At 35.2% G+C, this 24078-nt stretch overlaps 1 protein-coding gene across 2 annotated transcripts in view; it reads right to left on the bottom strand.

Annotated features, from left to right (window-relative positions):
• Positions 1 to 9182: 9182 nt before the first annotated feature.
• The window catches only part of RGS7BP (regulator of G protein signaling 7 binding protein), a gene marked incomplete at both ends in the record, with an annotated part of 37265 nt that continues 22369 nt past the window's right edge, over positions 9183 to 24078 (bottom strand). Inside the window, 4 exons of one of the 2 annotated variants that reach the window (XM_080637231.1) lie at positions 9183 to 9274; positions 10299 to 10369; positions 11727 to 11874; positions 19895 to 20025. In XM_080637231.1, the coding sequence (XP_080493357.1) occupies positions 9183 to 9274; positions 10299 to 10369; positions 11727 to 11874; positions 19895 to 20025 (442 nt within the window). Of the gene's footprint in view, positions 9275 to 10298; positions 10370 to 11722; positions 11875 to 19894; positions 20026 to 24078 lie in introns of those variants that run through there. The other variant, XM_080637232.1, reaches the window with a different exon arrangement.

The following is a 24078-nucleotide window of genomic DNA, read 5'->3' as shown; positions in this document are numbered from 1 at the left end:
AAATCTGACTCTGTCTTTCAACCTTTTATGTCTCAGACCAGTACCCTTATTACTGGGCAACTCATGCAGTAGGTGATGTGCTAGAAACATTAAGAATAAAAATACTCATAGAAGCCAAAGAGCAAAGAGCAATTACCTGTAACCTTCTTTGTAGGTCTCTCAGTAGATGGCAAGAGTCCTTGCATCTGCTCTTTTTCCTGCTGGCTTTGTTCTAGTCTAATTTTTCATGTCATATATAATGCTTTTTGAGATGGACTTGGGTAACGTAACTGGAAACTGGACCGCTTAATTAGCTAATACCTGTGCCTAGTTTAAAGAACACTTACTTCATAAATACTAATCTAACAGATTATGTCACCCTGTTCACTCTGGTTTCCTTAGTGTTGCTGTGGGTGTTAGAGTGCATTTTTGACAGGCTTAACTCTTTAGACAGTCATTCTGTAGAGAGCACAGGGGAGTTGTGGGCTACCTAAGCCAGTACTGTCTCCAGAGGAAATATTTAATCAGACCACTGTTTAAGGCACAACTCATTATACTCCACCCCTCCCTTCCCTCCCTAAAATATTCCTTATTTAATGAGATTAGAAGGGTTATTGGAGTTAGGAGAATTCAGATGTCATTCTCCCATGATCTTCCTGTGATCTCCTCTCCAATCATCCCATGATGCCAGCTCTGAGTAATAGGAGTTTGTAACCCTTCTTGATTTCTGAATCAGCTTCATCTGAAGACAAGGGTGGCTGAAGCATTTATTAACCATTATTAGAGTTAGTATATCTTTGTGGATAAGTAATTTATCTATGAAAAGATATTTAATGACAGAGAATGGATAGAGGCTTAAAGTTCAGGAAAACAACTGGTATATATTTTAGTAGTCTTCCTTATACTTTTGTGTAGTTTCAAACAGCCATTTTAGATTCTAGTTCTAATTGCTGACATCAAAAGATTATGTATCTAAATGCTGATAGTGTAATTACCATCCATGTAGCTTTACAGCGGCTATTTATGGTAGTTACAATGGTATTTTGTACAAGAGCATGAGACATGAATTTCACTATTCATGACTTGGCACTTGTTACTAACATCCAGCAGCCTCCGTCAATGGGCATGAGGAAACAAAGTAGGTACCTGGTGTTTCCATCAGTTGTCTTTCCCAGACAGCAGAAGAAAGATGTGCACATCTGCCATCCAGCTAATAACTAGGGAACAGGCTGTGCTATAAAATGCACCAAAACCTGGAGTCACTGAATCAAAGCTCTATAAAACTATTGTTTTACAAGTAGCTGAAGGAAATACATGTTCACAGCACAAAAATTACAGCTTCACCATTCTCTGCAGCATGTGAGTTACCATGGAAAATCCTTTCGTTTCTTTGTTGATGTAAAGTATATATACTTTTTTATGTACCTAAAGAAATCGAAAGTTATTTTCAGCACATTCAAATAGATTTGTATAACACAATTTAATGTAATTTAAATACATATCAAATTGGTGGCAGAATTGAACAACTCATAGTAAATAAAACAAGAATGGATAAAAAAACTTGATAGAAATGCTTCTACAATAAAAATGCCAGAACACTGAAACTGTTCACAGTTTCATCAAGGCAATTATAGGGGACAAAGGAGAATATGAGATGAGGTGGTGATAGCAGAAAATAAGCAATTGCAGAAGAAGTACAAGAGTGAAGAAACCAGAGACTAGAGAAATGCAAGTACATGGATGGAAAATACAGAAACAGTCTAAACCAGTGATTAGCCAGTACAGAAAAATCCTGTCAAGAGCATATTTTCCTATAGAAAAAAAAAATTACTTGAGAAATAAGATCAGAGGGAAATGTCTATCTATAAATGCAGATATTTTCCTTAAATGTTGGAGTGTAAATAATACCAATAAAGGAGAAGAGTCTGTAATAGGAACAGGCTATTCAGTACAGTTCATTTAAACTCTAGCATAGTATTCTAAATGTGGCTATTTACAGTTTTCTGTGTAAGCTAAATATTTGTCCCACTGAGAAAGTGTACTGTGAAGAAAAATGATTAATCCTTATTTATCTGTATTTTATATAAATACTCCTGAGGCTTTAATTTGGTGTAATAGTTTATAAGATATCCTGGCAGAATTTTGAACATCAGAGAATTTCAAAAAAAGAATTAAGTTGAGCTGTAGGAAACATGCTGTATAATAACTGTATATGAATAATACCTTAGAATTCTTTCATCCCAGTGATCTTTAAAGCTTAGTTGTTATAAGCTGCTTTTATGGATCCTCTATTCGTAACTGATGCATCATTAGTATACAGTGATATTCTGAAGATAACAGTTCACAAATGACAATGTCTGTCTATATAAAACCCCTAACTAAAAAAAACCCCAAAACTATAGCTTATTTTGGGGACCGCTCCACTACAGTAATTTAAAGCTGAAGACAGAGTGGAGCATCTCCCTTATGAGGAAAGGCTGAGGGAGCTGGGTCTCTATAGTTTGGAGAAGAGGAGACTGAGGGGTGACCTTATTAGTGTATATAAATATATAAAGGGGGAGTGTCACAAGGATGGAGCCAGGCTCTTCTCAGTGGCAAACTATGATAGGACAAGGGGTAATGGGTACAAACTGGAACACAAGAGGTTCCACTTAAACTTGAGAAGAAACTTCTTCTCAGTGAGGGTGACAGAACACTGGAACAGGCTGCCCAGGGGGGTTGTGGAGTCTCCTTCTCTGGAGACATTCAAAACTCGCCTGGACGCCTTCCTATGTAACCTTATCTAGGTGTTCCTGCTACGGCAGGGGGGATTGGACTAGATGATCTTTTGAGGTCCCTTCCAATCTCTAACATACTGTGATACTGTGATACAGATGGTCCTAAGACAATGCAAACAAGAACAGCTGATCAACTTTGGCAACCATTTTTTATATGTACCTCTATTTCAAAATACTTTATCACAGTTTATTTAGTATCGAACCCAGATGTGAGGGGAAGGAAGTTTCAAGACTGTTTTAAATATAACAGAAATACAAGTTTAAGCCATGGTATGTGCTTGTAGTGTTTATTTATAATTCTTACTCTTCACTTATTTTCTTCTATTGTTAAGTTATTTTGTGATCTTACAACAAAGTCCATAAAATCCATCTGCTTCTTCAGCTGTTACATCCCTGCTGGTTTTCTGTCACTCTTTTCACTCTTACCTCTCTTTCCTTCCATTTTCAAAGAAAGCATCTATTCCGAAACACTTGACCTGTATTAGTCTGAAAAGTATGAGGTTTTTGTGATTTGTAGATTAATTCTAGTTAAGAAAAAAAATACAAGCTCAAAATTAATTATTTGATCCAAATAAATTATTAAAAAATTACATTAAAGAACATTAATCCTGAAATGTTACAAAAAAGCAAATGGAGTCAGCTCTGAACTTGTAAGAGGTAATGCAGTAAAGCAAACTTTTCCATATAAATGTAAAAAATGTGGGTGTATGGGACTCTGTAGTATATGAAATGCACTATGCAGGCTTGAGTTTTCCACGTTATGTTTAGAGGGGAATTGGTTAAACTCTTGACTTGGGCTTATACAAGAAGTCTGGGGATATTTACAAACTCAGAATTATTAAATAAGGTAACCATTACAGGAAGAATAATCTATTTTTTAAGGCAACAGGAAGCCTACAACAGTGGACACTAGTGAGCTGTCTCAAACAGGCTTCAGATCGCATGCAACAGAAACTTTTTAAAACAAAATGTAGAAACCTCAGATACTGATAGGTGTTTCACAGACCTCAGAAGCATCTGGGCATTCATCTTAAAAACTTTCTTAATATGATACTAGACTCAGGGATTTACTTTCTGTGTTTAGATAACCAGTGCATGATGGTTTGCTGTAGAAAGGCTAACTTGCCAAACAATTCCAGCAGGTTGGTTAAGCTTCCCTTTGAGGTTCTTCCTCAGTTCAGACCAGCTCTCTGGTGAGGTATCAAAATTAAAGAAGTCCCTGTGGTATTAAGCCCAACTTCAGAATAAAAGAAATAGAGAAGACTAGGAGGATGAAGTTTTCTTTCCGGGACATTGGGTTGCTTTTGCCAGGGACTAGGAATGCAAGGTACTGGAAGAAGCATGAAAGAAAGTCTAACCAATAAAGTCTTTTTTGTGGATTTGTACCAATGAGAACTTGACTATTTCTTTAAAAGGAGAAAAAGCAGATTCTTAAACTTTGAAAGACATATTTTTTTTTAGATAAATAGCCTTGACTTACTTAAGGAAATCTCTTCTACTACATTTAAATTCTACAAATCTGCTTTGCCAAATCTTTCCAAATCTCTTAAAAGTTCTGAATCTGAAATAATGTTCTCTCTCTAGAACATCTGCCAGACCTCTTCCATGTGCAGTTGATGTTTCTGCTGCTATTGTATCTTCTGATGACTGAAAGAGATTGATGGTTTGAATCTGGAGAAAGGCAGCTAAAAGAGTGTAGCTCTTGGGATCAACAACTTTCTCTACCCTTCCGCCACAGCTCCAGAAGCTTTATTATTTTTCTTCAAAGTTGCAGCACAACAAATATTAAAAAGCTGTGTTTCAATGCAGGCAGTAGAAATCCTTTCTTCAAATTTTCCCAGATGTCTAAAAAAATAATTTTCCAGGTAAAGACAGCAAATAGAGGAGTTAAGTAAACTAAAGGAAGAAAAAGCAAAAAGGAGTATTCATTGTCCATTGTGAAATGAGTATATGTCTAGATTACTTTTTTTATTTTTTGATAGCTAAAAATTAATAAGCTATTCCTAATATGAGTGAAAAAAAATCACACTTCATATTATTAAAGGACGTTTTTGCTCTTTTCTAGGTGCTGTAAACTGATCTTTTGTATTCCTAAACAAAGCCTTAATTTACGCAGTTTTTTGCTCTTAAATTTCGTAACTGCATTGTATTAAGTCTTCTTTCAGTAAACTGTTACTGAGGGAACTCAAAACCAGAAGAAAATTGGTATTTACTCAGTCTTTGAGGAGGAAGGTGTTTTCACCATGAAGATATTGCTATATGAATGTATACAGGAAACTAGGAAAACTTGACTTTTTAATTAGTAAAATGCAAGTTGATAAGGGTGTAATCCTCCTTAAATATTAGGGGAGAAGATGTAAATAACAGCAAAGAAAGCATTTAAAAGATTATACAAATATACAAATAAATGGGTATTAGTTGTCCAGGATTAGATTTAGACTGGAAACTGGCAGAATCTTTCTAGACATCAAAATGTAGTCCCAGAAGAGCAAGAAATACAATTTCTGAAAGTTACCGCATAAGTTAACATTCAGATTTTGCATGCTAATTATTATATATTGGGTAGGTTAACATGCAGCCTGCATTATGTATTTACTATATTTCTGTATGATTGTAATTTGCTCTGCTAACTTTACACTGTATGCAGATAAGTGATTTTTAGACAGGTATTTTTATGACATGAAATACCTGTGAAAAAAGAATGGTTTTACAAGTGAATAGTGGTTAAAAATAATTTAGTTTTGTTCTGAAAAGCCTAGGTACACGAAGTTTTAGTGAAAAACAGGAGGTGGTAGAACTTGACATTTTACATGGGTACAGCAAAAAAGTTGTAGTGCCTTTAACCTATATCATTTAATCTAAAATGTTCAAACCCCTTTAAGGGTTTGAGCATGCAAGTATTGTTTGGTTGAATAGCAAGTACTGTTTTTCTAAGTATTTTCTCTAAATTGTTTGTTTCCATGCATTCTGATATTTATCAATCTAAAGTTGTCTTTTGGAAAATAAAAAAAAAATCAAAAAAATGGTTCTAAGTAATATTGTGGGAACTTTTGAACTTTGATCGCACATTGCTCTATTCCATTAAACTATCATTAACATTTATCCTTTTCGGACCTACATAATGTGCTGGGGATTAAAAAAAGTTTCATTTCCTTTTGAGTTTTAGTGAAATATAATCTTCTGCATGCCTAAGACAATTTATCCTTTAACACCTCTTCAATTCAGATACTTACCAGGCCTTGATTCATGTCCACTATCTATTAAAAGATAACAGGAGGACATTCCATTCATCCTTGATCACCAATATGCTGTAAGTGGCCATAAAGCCTGAGGATTACAGCATGTGTCCATTAGGATTAATAAGGGGTACGATATATAGCAGGGGTTTGAGAGAAGCTATAAAATTGATTAGAAATATGGAAAGTCTTCAAAATGAGCAAAGACTGAAATTTTATTAGTCTTTAGTTAATGAAAAAGAGACACAACTAATGTTTCCAGAATAACAAGAGGTACAAGGATGTGCATATTACTGTACACTTTTAAAACAGCGCAACCAAAAGGGACTTTAAAGACAATATAGGTAAACCTGTTTCTTTCACAGAATGTGCTACATTTATGCAACTCATTGTGATGTCAAAAGCTTTGCAAAATTAATTAACATGTATACATTTGTGTCACTAATGTATATTCCATTGCAATAGATGCAGTAAAAATACAGAGATACAAACTGTCATGTAAAGTGGCATGTTAACTTCCATGTGATGATAGGTGTTGAGTACTGCACTAGGCACTTCCTACTTAATCTGCCCATCTTCCTTTGAAAGTGGTTGTTGGCAAAAGGCATTGTACTGACTTCCTACAGGAATTTCTGTGTGTGTACCTATCTAACAAGATTTTAAAAGAAATATTGTGTGACATTTTCTTCTGCCTTCTTTCTCTTGTAGGATCTCTGCATATTCAGTTGTGTGTTCATGCACTGTTTTTTTGGCATTAATGTCTTCAGAATTAAAAAAAGTAGTATCGGTCTGTTTTTTTAACTTATGCTAAACCAAAATTAATTTATTATTTGTAATTACAGATTGTTTTTCCAGGCAATATTTTTAATAGCCATTAGACATCAGGAGTAATTTTTCCAATTACTGTGGATCTGTGGAGATGGAGCCATAGAGCAAGAGTATTGGTTCGTAGACTTTTAATGAAAGCCTGTCAGTCCTGCCATCTTTTGGACATTCTTTAACTAATTACAGGGAACTTTGATCTGATTAATGTGAACAGTTCATGAGGGATGTGAGGAAAACGTCAAAGAAATAACTTTGAAAAAATGTCTTGCTATGGACTTTGATTCCATTCTTCTTAAAAATGCATTCATGCTCACAAGCACAGTTTTTTGAGTTTTAGGGATCTCCCCATGTTAAATGCCATGAATACTTTGTGACCTGAAATCTTAAAAGATACTGAAGTTACCTTTTTTTGTGCTATTTGAAGAAGTTAGTCATGCATTCCTCAGATGGAATTAATTTTGCTTATGGAAAGACAAAATTACCATGAGGACATTTTAGATTTATTTTCCCTTGTTGCATTTAAAGTATTTATTTGGGGACCTGAGCATACAAAAAAATATGTTTTCTGTCTGGGATACTGAAAGGTGAAAGGTGAACAGATCAGTCCTACCTGGAAAAAAAACCAAAACACTTTGGTTTCTCTGACTGAAAAGAAAAATATCCTTCCAGGGAAATGCTGGCAGCTTGGTTACACAAATGTCTATAACAGGAGCGGTGTGGCTCTTAGGAAAAAAGTTTCTGCCTTTCCTAATTGGGAATTAAATCTGAATTTTTGGTCCTTGCTATAGACAATACACTAATATTTCTGACGATGTGGGTTTTCCCTTCCTTTCTCAACAAACAGCATTTCAGGAGAAAAACTTGGTAGAAAAATCAGTCAGATCAAACTTTGTAGGTTCAATGAATAGATACCCCAAACAAACTGAACAAACTGCTTTGGGGAGCATACTGATATCCTACCAAAAAAACTCCCATGGAGAATTTAACGGTGTATGCGTTACCTGTGGCAAGAAAACAATACCTGCCCATTCTTCACTAATCCCTTACACAGGAAGAAAGAATTTGGTTCTGGATTATGCTGGGTCATGGTGGAATGGCAGAAGGGCTCATAGGCACCTTCTTCATGTATTACTAACAAGGTTATGATGACCTGCTCTGTACCGTAGTTATAGATTGATTGGTATGTGCTTCATAGCATTACAGTCTAGCACGAGATTAGTTCTGGTGTCTTGCCTACCATCCTAAAGTATTAATACAGTAAGTATGACCTATTAATATCTACTGCTGCTACTAGCTGTCATTTTAGCATTTACATATTAATCATATTTTTTTATCTGTCTTTGTAATATACTTCTTAAAATGGAAGAAACTTTGTGTAGCACTCAAAATTAGAAAAAAAGACATATTCTGGCAATATAACTAGAAACAAGACAACATTTAAGTTAAATAAAAAACTTTATTAACAATGTAAAACATTTAATATATTACAGACTCAGATAATTCTGGCATGCCCTATAAGAATTAGTACTTAGTTATATGCAGACACCATGCTTTGAATTCTATTGGAAACAAAATGGGTTGGTGTTGTGTTTTACATTGTTTTGGGGTTTTTTTTAATACTCTTCTTTTAATAAATTATTTATTTCTCTCCCCAAAAAAGCTTGTAGAGATACTATCAGCGTAAAAGGAAATCTGTTGCTTCTATGCATTGTACAGTATGTACGTATTATGATTTCTCTGTATTTACAAGTTCTAAGTATTTTTGTATATGGTTTGTGTATCATAAATTAAGGTATTTTTCGATGAAGTTTTTAAATTGAGATATAGTGGAAGACTAAATATGAATAAGAGCACAAAAAGCAACTGTAGTTTTTGTGCAAATTCTGTTACAATATTGTTTAAATGTTTTAGAACTTTAATACTTTTGCTGTTAAATAGTTTTCTATGCTTAAAGATTGTTAGAATATGATCAAGTATTTTAATATGATACTAATAAGAGTATTGTACTATGCACAAACTTTTAGCTGCAGTTCAGACAATAAAAATCCCCTTTAAAGTTATCTATTAACTGTAATTCATATGTCTTTGAGTGGTTGAAAGTAAGCATGCAAAACATACTTTAAAAAGTTTTAAAAGCATTCTTAGTTATGCTAGATCTATTCCTCAGCTGGTTTATGACCACCATAACTTTAAACTATTAAAACCCTTTTCTGAAAAGGGGGATGGAGAAGACAAAAAGGAATAGGCTAGTGTAGAAAATGCACTTTATAATTAAGAGTAGCAATGTTCATCTTTTCAGTGGTCAAATAATAGTGGTTTAATCGAAGTTATGAATGATTTTCTTGGTGCTTCTGGGCTTAATCTTCTAACTTGAGACAAGACAGCACAGTCCAAAGAATCTTCGCTTCCGTCTTCTTACCAATGGATATGGAGTCAAGTTTAGGAGGCTGCTATCATCTGTGATGTAAACCCCCACATTTTAATACAAGCATGTATACATGCACACACACAACAGTTTTTATCATTTATATGTTCTAACAGCAACTACATGATTAAGTAATAGATCCCACTGCTCTAGGCATAGAGAAAATAATAACCTGAATTTTGTAAATAAGGGTCTTGTGATGTTAATTATCTGGGTCTCCATGGTAATGCAACAGAAATTTTGTCAAGGAGAATATCAGTTTATTCATGAAACCTAAAAGAAATTACACCTCCAAAAATGCAAGACCTAAGCCACAATACTCCTGCAGGAATGAATAATGTTAAGGTCCCAGATGAAACCTAAAGATAAGTAGCTTGAGATCTTGCAGACATACAAGTTTGGAAATGTTAATCCTAAGGTAAATTCTGGCTCAATTTAAACATAAAACTGCCCAGCATTATTTGGTGACCATTTGTGCATATAAGAGAGAATTTTCATTAAAAACTGCAGCACTGGCACATCTTGGCACATCAAGAGAAGCAGCATTTGTCTGGAAAAGTTAGCAGAATATGCTCTCCCTATTTCTGGTTAGCTTTCTAGCTTTTATATTAACTACTTTTAAATTTATGCAGAATGTATGTATTAGTGCCAACTCGTGCACTATCATTGAGCTATCTTGCAAAATCTTTAAAATTCACTTTGAATTTGAGCCATCTTCAGACAGGTTTCGTGCTAAGAGCTATGCCTCATTATGTTCTTATTCTGGTTACATCAGGAAATTAGTTCCTGCTTCCCTCATGTCACCAGGAAAAGTATATTATTTTATCTATAGATACCGTACCTATAAAATTCCTGAATACCTCTTGTGAAACCTGAAAGCCTGAAGTTCACATACTAAATTTTGACTCCGCTGAATCAGTAGGGAAGAGACTTCACCTAGATTTTTCTTTTTGTAATTTCTATTTAATGGTTTGGATTTTTTTTTTTTTTTTTTAATGGAAGGCAAGCCCTTTAATTATCTTAATTTTCCATACATGAAGAAAATACAAAACCTACCTTGATTTTTCAGTGGTAAAGGCATAGTCTCCCTGAGTTTACTTAAAAGGTTTTTCATTTCTGTAATATCTCTGTGGAAACAAAAGTTTAAAGAGATACAATAGAACAGCAGTTGAAGACTGCATGGGGAATGGCTCACAGGATAGCTTTATATGCTTAAATAATGGAGCAATAAATACAAAAATCTATCAGGCAAGCAGTTGGTTCACACACATGTTTCAGAAGATGCATAAAAAAAAAGGCAGTAGATTTAATAATGGAGCACTTTTAAGCCAGTCTGATATTAACTAGTTTCATCTGGTCCAAATTTATGATCTATTCTAGCACTTCCTTATTAAATCATATTAAATGAATTGGTGGGCACAATGTGATCCGAGTGGCAAAATACACAATACATCTTTTAGGACAAGCTGGTACTAATGACAACTTGATATGCCTAATCAGTAGTTTGTAGCTTGTGCCATGAATGTGTTTCATTGTTCAAAAGGAAATTATAATACACGTAGCTAACCCATTATATGTATTGCTGCACATTAAGTGAAAATTTAGAAACAGAGCTGTCACTCTCATCCCTCTTAAGAGAATCTGGCAAGAAATTTTCTAAGTCAGTAAATATAAAAAAATGGTAATAAAATATCATCTCACAAAGCAAGTTACATTTGGATACATTTTGAGAGAGGCCAAAAGCTGCAAATATGTTCCTGTTTTACAGACAGGTGGCAAATCAGCAATATTGTTAGCAGGCCTGTAATGTCTTAAAGTTTTCAGGATTTGGTCTTATCTTATTCATCTACATACAAAATGGCTCTTAGAAATAAAGCAGTATGTCTAATAAGAAATTTCTCAGATTTAATCTCCAGGTTACTCTCTCAGTAGAACTTAGTTTTATACAAACAAACGATAACCATTAAAATCTCACCAGCAGCTTAATATGCAAAGACAGCAGGTATTTCTTGCAAGGAAATGTTGGCCATCAGGATCACTCCCAGTCTTTCAATTGCACAGTTAAGAGGGTAAAAGAAGTCCACTTTGACAAACCTGTGGATGATGTTCCCCTCCTAAGGCTTCCACATTGATAACTATGGGCAGAAGCAACTGAAATGAACTAGATTTTGTGCTTTCAACTTATGAATGCAGAACTGCAGGCGAGCAGATTTGCCTCTTTTAGAGAACCTGGCCCACTAGCAACAGTTTCCCGTGCTTTGTTTTTGCTAATTACCCCCTGTTAACTAGCCAAATTAAGCATGTCACCTCTCTTCTGCCCTTTTAGGAGTTGCTCTCAGGTATGATAAATGTAACAGAAATGTTAACAGGTGATTTAATTTATCAATATCTTTAATACCAGCAACACCGACTTCCTAATTGTAAAAGACTAAATAAACCCTAGATGAAAATTTGCTTTCTTTAGGAATGAAGTGCTACACATACCTTTCAGTGTGTTCAATATCTGTGGAAACCTGCCATAAATGCTGTTGAATATCCGTTGGTGATGATGATGTGTCTTCTAAAAAAGGTACTTCGGAACTCTCCTCCACTTTAGTATCTAGGATCTTGGCTGGAGCACCAGGTTCTTTTCCTTTAAAATATTTAAAGAAAACATATATCCCCATTATTTTTTAGTTAAACCGCATACTCAGATCATATAATCAATGTTTTGATCTTGGTCTTGCAGAGTATAAATGAAGAAAGCGGTGAATGCAAACTCTGAGGAAGAACTTTTCATAAAGAGAGCCAGACACCCATCTGCTAATCAGAGTGCTGCTATATGTTACTCCTGTTGAAGTAAGGGGTGTTCCAGGAAGGCATGTGTGGAGTTTCGAATTTTACATAGTGAATATTATGAAAGGTTTCACTTAAACTCTAGTGGTTCACATGTGATACGAAATAAGAGCCAGAGGGCAAAACAGAACAAAATAAGCAAGGAAACTACAGCACACATTCTGAAAGCAGCTTCAAAAACTTTGACACTAAAGAACATTGCAATCCATGTCTCCTAGTATTACAGCAATGCTAAGGGAAAACAAGAGACAAAATATTTAGTTTGTGATTTTAAAAGCAATATATAGCTGCCACCACTCAGAGCATCATATTTTGAATTTCCATGCTTACACTTGCCTAATTCATGCTCACTATATGGAAATGAAATGCAGTGTTGGAATCGAATGGGAGCTTCATGACAGATCTGCCATGGCTTCTGTCAGGGAGAGAATGGGGTAAAGGATGTGGTCCATGATAGTGGAGAATGCAAGAGAGTTAAGCACTGGTGGGATTTTTTGGCATCCTTCCAAACCTCCTTTGGACTATTTGATAGTATTCCTTTCTGCAAATGAAGTCCTGGCACAAAGTACATTTAAATAAGAAAATTCAAATTGGAGTGCATCCCAGACATGTTATTGAGAATTAAAGTTTTTTCCCCTCTGAGTTCTCTCATGAAATGGAGTAAACAATCTCAGACAGACAGAAAAATTTCCAAAAATAGAGAGAAAACCTGCCAGTGTTTAAACCAGTGATATGAGGAGTTGAGTAGGAAATGTTTTTTCACCTCACAATTTTTGGAATTTGAAAAAAATTCAAGTGAAGGAAAAACCTGAGTAGTTATTATAACATTTGATAAGGAATAGCAATGATAGGAATTATATTAATAGGAATAGGTAAATTATTCCTTTGCTGAAAAAAGAAGATAATATTCTTAAACTCATCTGAATGTCAAACTAGACATTACTTGTACTACAGAAGATACTTGCTTAATGTTTTCATTACTCTTTTAAGTCAGTAGGAATCCCTTCTTCCTGCTTTGCCCTTGACTATGTCATCTTACTATGATTCCAAGATATCGCATGACCTGACACAAGTTTACCATCTATAACAGACTGATGTACTCTCTCTTTTCTCTGCTTTTTACTGGGCATCCACTACTAACTTGTGCTTTGTGAGATCCCTCTGTGAGCTACTTTAACTCAACAAATGGTAGAAGATTACCGCAAAAAAAGGTCAAATAAATTGTGAAGTTTTCTGATGAAGTGTTTGAAGTCAGTAAAGTTTTAGGTCAGTAAAGAATGCTTACATGCTCGAGAGCAAGTGCCAGAGATGGATCATGTGGCCAGAAGCAGTGGAAGGGAGGAAGAAATGAAGGCATGATGCAGGGTGAGGTGTTAATGAACTGGAAGAGCTGAGTGTCTTTCTGATGGTAACAAAGTAATATGTTGACCCAATTTCTTGTGGAAAAGAAGCCAAAGACTACTTCCCACATTGTGTGTTTTACTCTGTATCACCCTGTAGGTATAACTTTCAATTTTTTCTAGCTCTTAAATGCAGCTTATGCTGTTTTTTTTAAAGTACTTCATACTGTACAAGTCTAATTGTTAATTGTGTAAGCTCCGGTATTCATTATTTTTCCCATTATAAGCCCGTTACATTACATACTATTACCTCCTCCTACTTCTTTGTAAGAGGGTTGCCTGAGGGAAACCATCTAATTTGCCAGTGATATCACAAGCTATTACTTGTGAAACTGGGTATTAGTTAATTCTCCCATTATTTTGAAGTGTTATGTTGAAACTCTGACCTGACTTTTGGTGGCATGGTGTCAAGCGCAACCCTGTCTATAGAGGCATCCTTCAAGCATGTGAAAGGTGTTTCAATGGAAACAATAGCAGTACCACATGAAATAACAGTAAAGGTTATTTTTTGCAAGTTGAGAACAGAAGCACTGAGAATGTAACATTCTTTCTGTTAGCACAAAAGAAAACTCTTGCAGATTTAAGAGAAAGAACAGCACAGATTTCAGTTGAAAAGAGCTCTTTACCAGTAATTCTGTTGTATTTTGAGCAATTGATGAAGCCTTTCTTGAATTTCAGAGCATTTGCTCAACCACTGGAAAACAGTTAGAGTCAGCTAATAATAAAGGTTCTGCTTTAATAATCTATATGACTCAGGCTTAATGTTTCTACTACATGGCACAGCCTGTAGAGAAACAAAAGCTCTTCAAAACTTCTTATCTTCCTAGTGGTGGTAAGGGTAGTGTTTCTGTTATACATTCTTAAAATAGGGATATGAACCCTAAATTTTACTTTCAGTTTAGTGAGTAGACTTCTGTTGACTTCAGTTGGCATTTGATCATGCACACAATGTTGCTAGAGGTGTCCACATACACTTGCTGTTCTTGCCAGTTGACTAGGCAGAAGCTCTTTTTACTGTGAAATTTTAAGATAAAGCATGATTACTCTTTATCTTTTAGCCTCTAATTCAGCTTTTTGTTTGTTTGTTTGTTTTGTTTACTTGCCTTTGGTACAAAATTAGATTTATTGAATTAAATAATTGTCAACATCAAACTTGAGCTTTATCGATGCTAAATAAGAGGGTAGAAAATGATCAGTTCAGTAAGGTTACAATGTCTGTGACCACTGTGTTTATGTGTTTCACTTGCTCTGCTCCATACTGCTAGTCATGCTATGCTGTGCACGTACTCAGTCATCACCTCCTTTGGAAAGAAACTTATGTAATGAATAAAGAACCTATTATAGCCACCTCAGAGCTAGTTAGATTTCATTGCAGATGAACTGGAAAGATATTTGAGGGGAACAACAGAATTTAACAAAGCTGACAGAACGTCTCTCTCTCAAAAAGAAGGTGGCATTTGCACCAGGCTTCTACCCTGGTATTAAGGATAAATGCACAAGTTATAGATCACTACTAAACTAAAAGAAAAGGCGAATGTAAAAAGTGGAATAGGAAAGAATCACATAGGAAGTAAACAAGAAACGTGGTAAATATGGCTAATAGCCTGAGGAACTTCATTCCTGACTCCCACATGGGACCTGCAGAACTCAAGAGACCGTCCCTTGTTGTTATTAAGAAAAACACAATAGGAACAAATCTGTGGTAGAAGTTGTGTTGTCCTCCTTCCATGCCTGTTTTTGTTCTGTTCATTTTGGTCTCTTCACAGTGTCCACATGAGAATGGGAAAGTCTCTGGATTTTTTAAGTGTTTGTTTCTCCACATCTGTGTGCTTCTCTCTCATGTCTTATCCTTCTTGTGTAAGTAGTATGTGTAAGTAATTATACATATCTACTACCAGTTTTTAAATAGATTGCTGAGACTGTAGTAATTCCATTAAGCAATCATTCCTTTCTCCTCCAAGACCCTAAAAAGCATGTGATTTAAACAAACCAAATCAAATAAAAATCCCTTCACTGAACTGGGGGTTTATTTTTGTAATCTGTAACACAAGTTATCACAGGCTTTTAAGTACTGTTTTAAGGAATAACATGTTGTTATTACAAGATGCATACTTGAAAAACAACAGTTACACTATTAACTTCTAGACTGGCATATGATACACAATTATCTGTGATTTCATACCAAATCTGTGATTTTATGTACCAAGAATGCAGGAATGACTTGCCTCAAACTCAGCACAAATAGCTACCAGTTTCAAACCTTGTACTTCTTTGACAAGGCAGCTTAAACTATTTTTATAGCATATTTGAACTCTGGAAAACACCTCCAGTTCATTTTAACTGTTCCCTCTTGCCTTTGATTTGTTGTATGGGCTTAATTCCTTGATTATTAAAGTAAGTGCCTTGCTCACATGCTGCATAGCTAGCTAATAGAATGATTGTAATCTGCTATTTAGGGTTTTACAAAATATTTCGTAATATATAATTATATAACCAAACAAGTAAATTATACCTGTAGATTATCCTAAGAAATTAATGGCTTGTATGTAAATATGTATAGACATTAAACTTCAGTAATGTGCATTTCCACAGTGACATGCTGTAATGATTCAATTAAAATAAAAATATTTTACACTTCCTCACAATGAAATGAATATATTATTATTGTGCATACATGAATCTGCAAAGCTCTTTTATCTGTTATGTTTACATACTAAACATGTGATTAAGTTCTTTATCAGTGAAAACATCTGACCGCAAAATATTTGTGGCTGAATACAGCAACATATGCTGAAGTGCACTTAGGAACTCTGAAGTAATTCTGGATGGTCTCAGTGTGGGACCTTGACAACTTCAGTATTAATTTGGAAAAGGGCTAATCTAATACTAATATAAGGTTAAGTAATCTAATATTGGGATTGTGGAAAAGAGGAATAATAAAGTATATGATCAGCTAACCAAACACATAGCAGCTACAAAAAGCTTCCATTAAGGCTACTTGGGCATGTTTCATTGCATCCTTTGCAGACTTTCTGAATGTTGAACATTACAGTCATAATGTACTTTCAACACTTGGCTTTTTTGGGTGTATGTATCTTAGAATTATAGAGAGCACTTACCTCAGTTTACTTACTGCATAACACAGCTGGAAATATTTATGACTTTCGGCCCCACTGTGACTGTTACATCTCAAAGAAATAACAGACTATATGACTTTCCTAGCAGAGTTTGTATGACAGTAGTAAGTTAATCTAAAGCACTGTAAATATGCAAGAAATTTCTGTACAGGAAGCTTGATATATAATATACATTATATATAGGACTGTTTGTTCTGTACAACAGAACGAACAGAAAGGAAGAAACATGAGAAGATCAGTGTTGTGAAAGACAGTGAAGATACTCAGAGCTCAGCCCTTCAAATTGTAGTTGGTGTTTTGTTAAAAAGCGTCTGTTTCCCAGTAGGGAGCACTGGGTTTCTCTTGGAAAAGAGCATCAGCATCAGCCCACTGCCTTAGCTTTATCAGTTCTATAGTCTGTTTGATAACATCTGATCAAGATAGTAGTACCCACATTACTATTTATCAACTGAAGTTTGCTGAGAAAAGCCTGCTTGAATATCTGCTGTTTGAATAAGAACACAAATTGGTGAAATCTCATGGGAGAGTTAAAAACCTTACAAACTATTTATTCAACAGTTAATGGTACTAGAAAATGAAAAATATTACATTCAAATGGAAAATATTACCTTCAGAAATGAGCTTCAAGATGCAACAATACATCAGACATGTATATTTATGAATTAAGCAAAAATCTTTTCTAAGGGTAGTACTCTTTATACACAAGGAAAATTATTAATCTTTTTTTAATATGGTCACTCAGATGGTGAAGAACTAAACAGGTGAAAAAGTAAAAAAGCTATATATTAGAAACATCACAATGCATTTTATGATGGTGAAGTTACCAGCTCCTTCATTCCCCAAGATAAATTTATGGTAATTTGCCCACACTGCAGTACCATTCTCCATAAGTAAAGAAAGGTATGGGCTCATTCTGCTCCTTGGAAAATAGTATGTTTTGGCAGAACATAGAATAAATAGGTTGCAAAGCCATCTAGTCTAATACCCTACTGAAAGCAGGGTCAACTTGCATCACATTATTTACGACTATTTGAGTTATCAGTATCTCCAAGGATGGAGATTTCACAGTCTCTTTGGGTGCCTGTTCCAGTATATGACTACTTTCACTGTGAAAAACCCCATATAACCGGAATTTCCCTTGTGGCATGATACCTTTAGAATACTTCTAGGTGTTGTAAACACCCAGTATTTATTACACAAGATCGATGTTCTATTGGCTAAGTTCCAAAATTCAAATTACCTGAATCCCTGCAATTGTACATGTTTTGCCTATTATGAATTTTTCTCAAAGAATGTCACAGAAACTTAGAGTCAAGCTACTATGATTATCTCTACATGGATACAGGACAAAAATTACTGTATTTAGCAATGGCAGAATAGCTACCATAACTTTCTCTGTGGTGAGATGAGGAAATAATGCTTAACAAAAGTACAGCCAAATAGGAACTAAGCTGGCCCATACTATAATGCTGTAATTAATCTTATCCAATTTAGACATCTCATAGCTTGATATTAAGTTATTAATGCAGATTCCATCCAAAGGCAAAAGGGAGAGACACAGATATGACAGGGTTACTCAACTGTCACCTCACGCTACTTTCTTTCTGCAGTTACAGAAGATGGTTTGACAACTGTAGCCAATGCTAGGAAACGCAATACAATCTGTCATAAAAAATGATGATTCATTTCAGCAGCTCTGGCAACTGTTATAAGATGGCTCTGTTAATTCTGTCTCTTCCTATTTTATAGATTTCTTTTTGACTTGAGAAAATCACTGAAAAGCTCCAATGAGCAGCTATAAACCTCTAATTCTTAATTTAATAATAAAAAAGAATTTGATTTAGCTGTATCCTATAGCTAGATGTGAAGAATACATTATGAGATCTTCCAGGGTGACAGGAAATATGTAAGGTTCATTACAAAACCTACACTACAATTCATTACAGAGCTTCGTCTTGTCTTCACCTAATAAATTCTGCTGAGATATTGTCTGGGGAAAGAACAGTTACAATCAGCAGAGATATGCTCCCAATCAATGTGCTCCATCAACGAGTAATGAGGTTACTAAGTAATTTATTCAGTAAATTATCTGCATTTTTACATCTTCCTTTTAGTATGTGGCTAATCAAATATGAAATCATTAGAGAGAAGCATCTTTGCTGAAGCAAGAACATCTCCTTTGTGTTTAAAAGTACTCTTTGGATAGTTTTCAGTTCTGAATCTTGTATCTAGTTTTATGAAGGTGAGCCACTTTCTGACCCTATTTATGTGTCTTTTGCTACAAGCTGGCATTTCTGAAGAAGTAACAATGGGGACAGTAAGGGATCAGTTTAGTATTAAAACCATGCCAAATTGCTCCATCGACCACATGCCCCCAAATACTGCACCAGACAAATACCTCTTACAAAATGACTAAGATAGTTTGCCCACTGATCTGACCAATGACAGCTAAAATATTTGAGATGACTCTTTAAAAAATTATTTCAGACTTCTAAACTTCAAGGACATTAGTGATACATGCCTGATATGACACCCTTCTGTAAGAATAATGATAATGAAGAAGAAATACTGCTGTTTTTTCAGTAGCTGAAGAGCTTCAGTGATATAGTTCATTTTACAGTTTGGTGCTTGTCATGGTTTAACCCCAGCCAGCAACTAAGCCCCACAGAGCCACTCACTCACTCCTCCACAGTGGGGTGGGAGAGAGAATTGGGAGAGTAAAAGTGAGAAAACTCATGAGTTGAGTTAAAGACAGTTGAGAATGGAAAGCAAAGCTGTGCGTGTAAGCACAGCTCATCCACCACTGCCTGTGGGCAGGCAGGTGTTCAGCCATCCCCAGGAGAGCAGGGCTTCACCATGTGTGATGGTTACTTGGGAAAACAAACATCATCAGGGAAGGTCCCCACTTCTTTCTTCTCCCCGCCAGCTTTACATGTTGAGCATGATGGTATGGACTATCTCTGTGGTCAGTTGGGGTTGGCTGTCCTGGCTGTGTCACTTCCTGGCTTTTTGTGCATCACCAGCCTACTTGCTGGTGGGGTGAGGTGAGAAGCAGAAAAAGTCTTGATGCTGTGTATGCACTGCTCAGCAGAAATGAAAACGTTCCTGCATTGTAAACTGTGGCAGCAAAAATCTAAACCAGACCATACTGGCTACTATGAAGAACTATGCCAGCCAAAACCAGCACAGTGCTTTGTCTATCAGGAATACCCAACCATATCCCCAAAAGGCTGTGTTCTGTTTTTTTCCGTTAAATCTATGCATTTGAGCAATTCCATACCTTTCCGATGAAACTGCAGTGATCCTAGCAGACATATGGACTTCAGCATTTCCGTTGTGTACATTTCTAAGCAACACTGTAACTGGATGTATAGTCTACAGATTTCAGGATGAATTTCACCATCTTCCGGGCTGCAATAAAAGAGAAAAAAAATTGTTAGGAATGGGACTGGAAGGACGTGAGGATCATCAAATCCACTTCCCTGCTATTGCAAGCAACCACATCATAATCTGCTTCATAAACTATTAAGCTATGCATATATGATAAAAAACCCCAACTTATATCAAGCTTTATTTACAAAAATTCTTTAGCTCTACAAAGCTCTAGGCTTAAAACAGCTAAACTTGAGTTGTATTTGGTAAAATTACATGTCATTACTTACTCCTCTGCTTGTTTTTGGAAAAGGGGTAAATAAATGACTGAGAACTTTTTCCTTTTTAAAAGCTTTAGATAAGTATTTTCTGGTAGATTGAAGTGTTCTTTTGCCATCCAGTTTCAGTTACCCTTGGTCCTGGTGCAGAGGCAGGATATTGCACGGCCACTTTCACAGTCGCTGTTCAGTTACAAATCCTGGATCAGCCATAATTAACCCTACTTTGAAGACACTCATCAGGGAAAATGTCAGCTGTAGTCTTTCAGTTCTACAGTTTCTGCCTGAATTTCTTCATGCTCCCCCTCTGTTTAAAGATTGCACAAGAAGGAGAGTTTTTTTCAGAAAAGTAGTAACTATCTTGAAAACAGAAACTGAAATCCAGAGTAATTCTTCACCTTCAATTGTTTAGGACACTAAGAAAATAATTTATACAGACCCAGGAGTCAGTTTGCATGCCTGGCTGTGAAATCAGACATTAAACCTCACTTTTGTAGTCTAAGAATGCCACATGGGAATAAACATACTTTTTAATAAAAGTAACTGTTTCTGTAAGTGCTAACAAAGTGATTTATCCAGTCATACTCAAAAATTAGGTTTTCAATGCTCCTTCTAAGGTGCAGTAAGTGGCAAGATTGAAGAGTCAGGATTTCAGCCATTTCATGTTCAGACATTCCTGCTATTTGTTTGTTACATACTGATGTTAAATGGTAAGCTAACCCTCAAAACTGCATTTTATAACAGCTAGAGGAGCCTGCTTTTGTAAATAACCTGAACATAATGCCATTTCTGATTACTATTGCTAAGAAATAAAAAAATAAAATAAATTTCAGCATGCTTTCAGATTCCTAGACTATGAATAATGTAAGTGAAGCTTTTACAATAAAAAGATTGCTAACATTCTTTACAGTGATTGAGTTTCCTGTGGTTAAATTGATGCTTCAAAAGACCCTGCTGTGTATGAGAGAAAAGTAGACTTTTGAATTCCTTAACAAAACCAAAGCAAATAAATGATTGCTGATAAATTATGACAAGTAATAATTATATCTTAATAATTATTAGAAATAAATTATTTGCTGATAAATTCTTTGTAGCAACAATAGATTCTACAGCTAGAGTCAAATTTCTTAATACCAATTTAGGCCAAAGGTTTTGAAACCTATAGCAAGCAATGTTTATCTAAACTAATAATATAGGTTATTTCTTTTCAACAGTAAGAGAGCATTATTTATACCCAGATCCAGGGTCCATTCAAAATGTTACGTCCAGCTCTTTTGTCAAGAACAAAGCCTAAAACCTCTATTTTGAGGAAAATCTGATCAGTTTATGCTGACACAATTTTTCTGAAGTTCAATTCAAATGAATACTGCATATTAAAATCTGATAATTCTTGATATTTGATATTCACTGTTATTTCTAACAAAGACAACCATACATTGCCTAGAAAGTGTGCAGCTTCTGCTACAGACTTCAGTGATACTAATGAAGAATATATCTAGTGATATCCTGGGTTAAGAATATAAGGCCAGTATAAGGTAGGCCCTGATGCATGTGGCTCAGTGAGCAGGAGAAAGGAGCCATCTCAAAGAAATGCTTGATTCAAGGGCTTGCCATAATCTGCCTTCACTGAGGAAGAAACTGTGGTCTTCCAAGGTCCTTAAGGGTTCTTGTCCCTCCGAGTGACATCAGAAATCAAATGAGACCATGAAGGTTTTAATGAATTAGTGAAAACCTTCTGAAAAGGAAAGAGCAACCTTAGCACTTCCACAGCACGTGAAAGAGGTCTACTGGTGCTCATACATTCCAATGAAAACTAAGAAAACTACAAATCACAGTAGTAGCAAACTGTACAATCAAGAATACTCAAACAAGGAAAAAGTGTAGCGAATAAAAAAAAAAGGAAAAAGATAAGGTAAGAAAAGACTGAAGATTGAAATCATGCTGGACTCAGTCAGCCCCAGCGGCCAACCCCTTACAAAGTAGACCTCATTAAAAAAGGCAGGAAATGACTGGGGTACAAATTACAATTACTGTGGTCTGTGTTATCTCAGGAACAACACCATACATGTGGTAAAAAAATCTGCCCATCCTAGGAGCTTGATTTCTTTTGGCTAGACTATAAATGTGCATTTCTCTTCAGCCACATCTATTTTTCTGCTTTTAAAGTGAAGTCTGAATTTGCTGGAAAAGTATGCCATGCAAGATATGGTATTTCCTGCATCTTATCATAAATACAGAATAAAGCTGTAGTGGCAAAACTAAAAGGGTTCACCCTTAATACCCTGAAGACACCTTTTCAGATGCTTCCTATCATATTTCTTCCCATTCTCAGTGATTCCAACCCAGAAAACATTTGATAGCCTGAAGACCCTGAATAATTTTCCTGAAAAATTAGCTACCTGACAGATTCTTTTGTTTATTCAGAGTCAAGGCCTTAACTGCATACAAAAACATGTATCTCCTAGAAACTGATCTGTGTTCAAATCCCACATTCTTTCCAAGGTATACAAACAGAAGTATTTTTAGTGACTGCGTAAGCAGTAGTATAACAGAGAATGCTAGCTCTGAAATACTGAAAATTATGCTTAGAACACAATTTAGCATTACAACACACATACATACACACAAAATTGGTTTGGGATAAAATGAATTTGATTTTTTTAAAACTGTACTTCATTGCAGACTCCTCAAACACTTAGAAGTTCTTACAGTATTTTATACTTTTTTACCCTGAATTACGTATGTAGTACCTTTTATCTTGCATTAATCCAAAGTATCTAGTCCTGGTTTAAAAAGAGTTAAATCTCAACATTCTTTGCAGTTGTGCTTGCCATTTCTTTAATTTTTAACCTATCTATTTGTTATATGAATTGCAGCTGTTAGATCTGTGATCACTTAGCTGTGACTAGAAATGGACTGATGTCTCTACATAAACAGTAACCACCAATTTAACAGCGTTTCTTTTCAAATTGGCAGATGGCAGGAAGGGTTTTTAATGTAATCATATTTTTATTAATTAAATAAGATAAAACACATGTAATCCAGATATCAATATAATTTGTTTTATTATAAATCAGCAGCAGTTCTTCAAAAGTAGACTTATTTCTAAATCATATCATTTTCAAGATCAGCCTCTAGCCCTTCAGTTTGCATATCCTATTCTTAATGATCTCAACATTTTTGGTAAAAGAGTTGCTACAAAACTGGATGGATCCTAAAGCAGAATAGATTTCTCATGTTTGATATAGGAGGCAGTTCCAGGAATAAATGTAACCTTATAGAATTCATCTAATCAAATACAGCATGAACCAGCAACTAGCCAAATACAGCAAAAGTACAGCATACCACTTTTTCTTTCTCTGGAACAGTATTTTAAATTTCTGAACTTTCTCTGATAGCTAAATTTAAGAACCATGTGGTATATATTTACATAATACATAATACTCTTGGAAGCTTTTACTATCCTGATTTATCTGACCTTTTTAGCTTACAGATTAGATTTTTTTATACCCCTTTATGTCACATACTCTTACATGTGCATTGAATGCTATTCCCAAGTTCAGCACCATGGAATTCCTGCAGTAAATGCATCCTTTTTTCACCATCAGCTGCATTACTTACTGTTGCAGCTCTTTCCCCATGAGCACACATACAGTAATTTCCTTTGAGCTATCCTTACCAAAAGACAGATCACAAAAACAATTTAGGAGTATGGAATTTCACTTAAGTGTCCATATTTAGCCTTCAGGTCCAAAACTTAGCTGTTCAAACTTATGGCTTATTTCATGTAATATGTAAGTCCTGGAGCCCTACC

Source organism: Psittacula echo (genome assembly GCF_963264785.1).
Source record: "Psittacula echo genome assembly, chromosome: Z".
Classification (NCBI taxonomy): domain Eukaryota; kingdom Metazoa; phylum Chordata; class Aves; order Psittaciformes; family Psittacidae; genus Psittacula; species Psittacula echo.
Note: the sequence above shows the minus strand (reverse complement) of the source record. Positions and strands in the feature narration are given on the sequence as shown.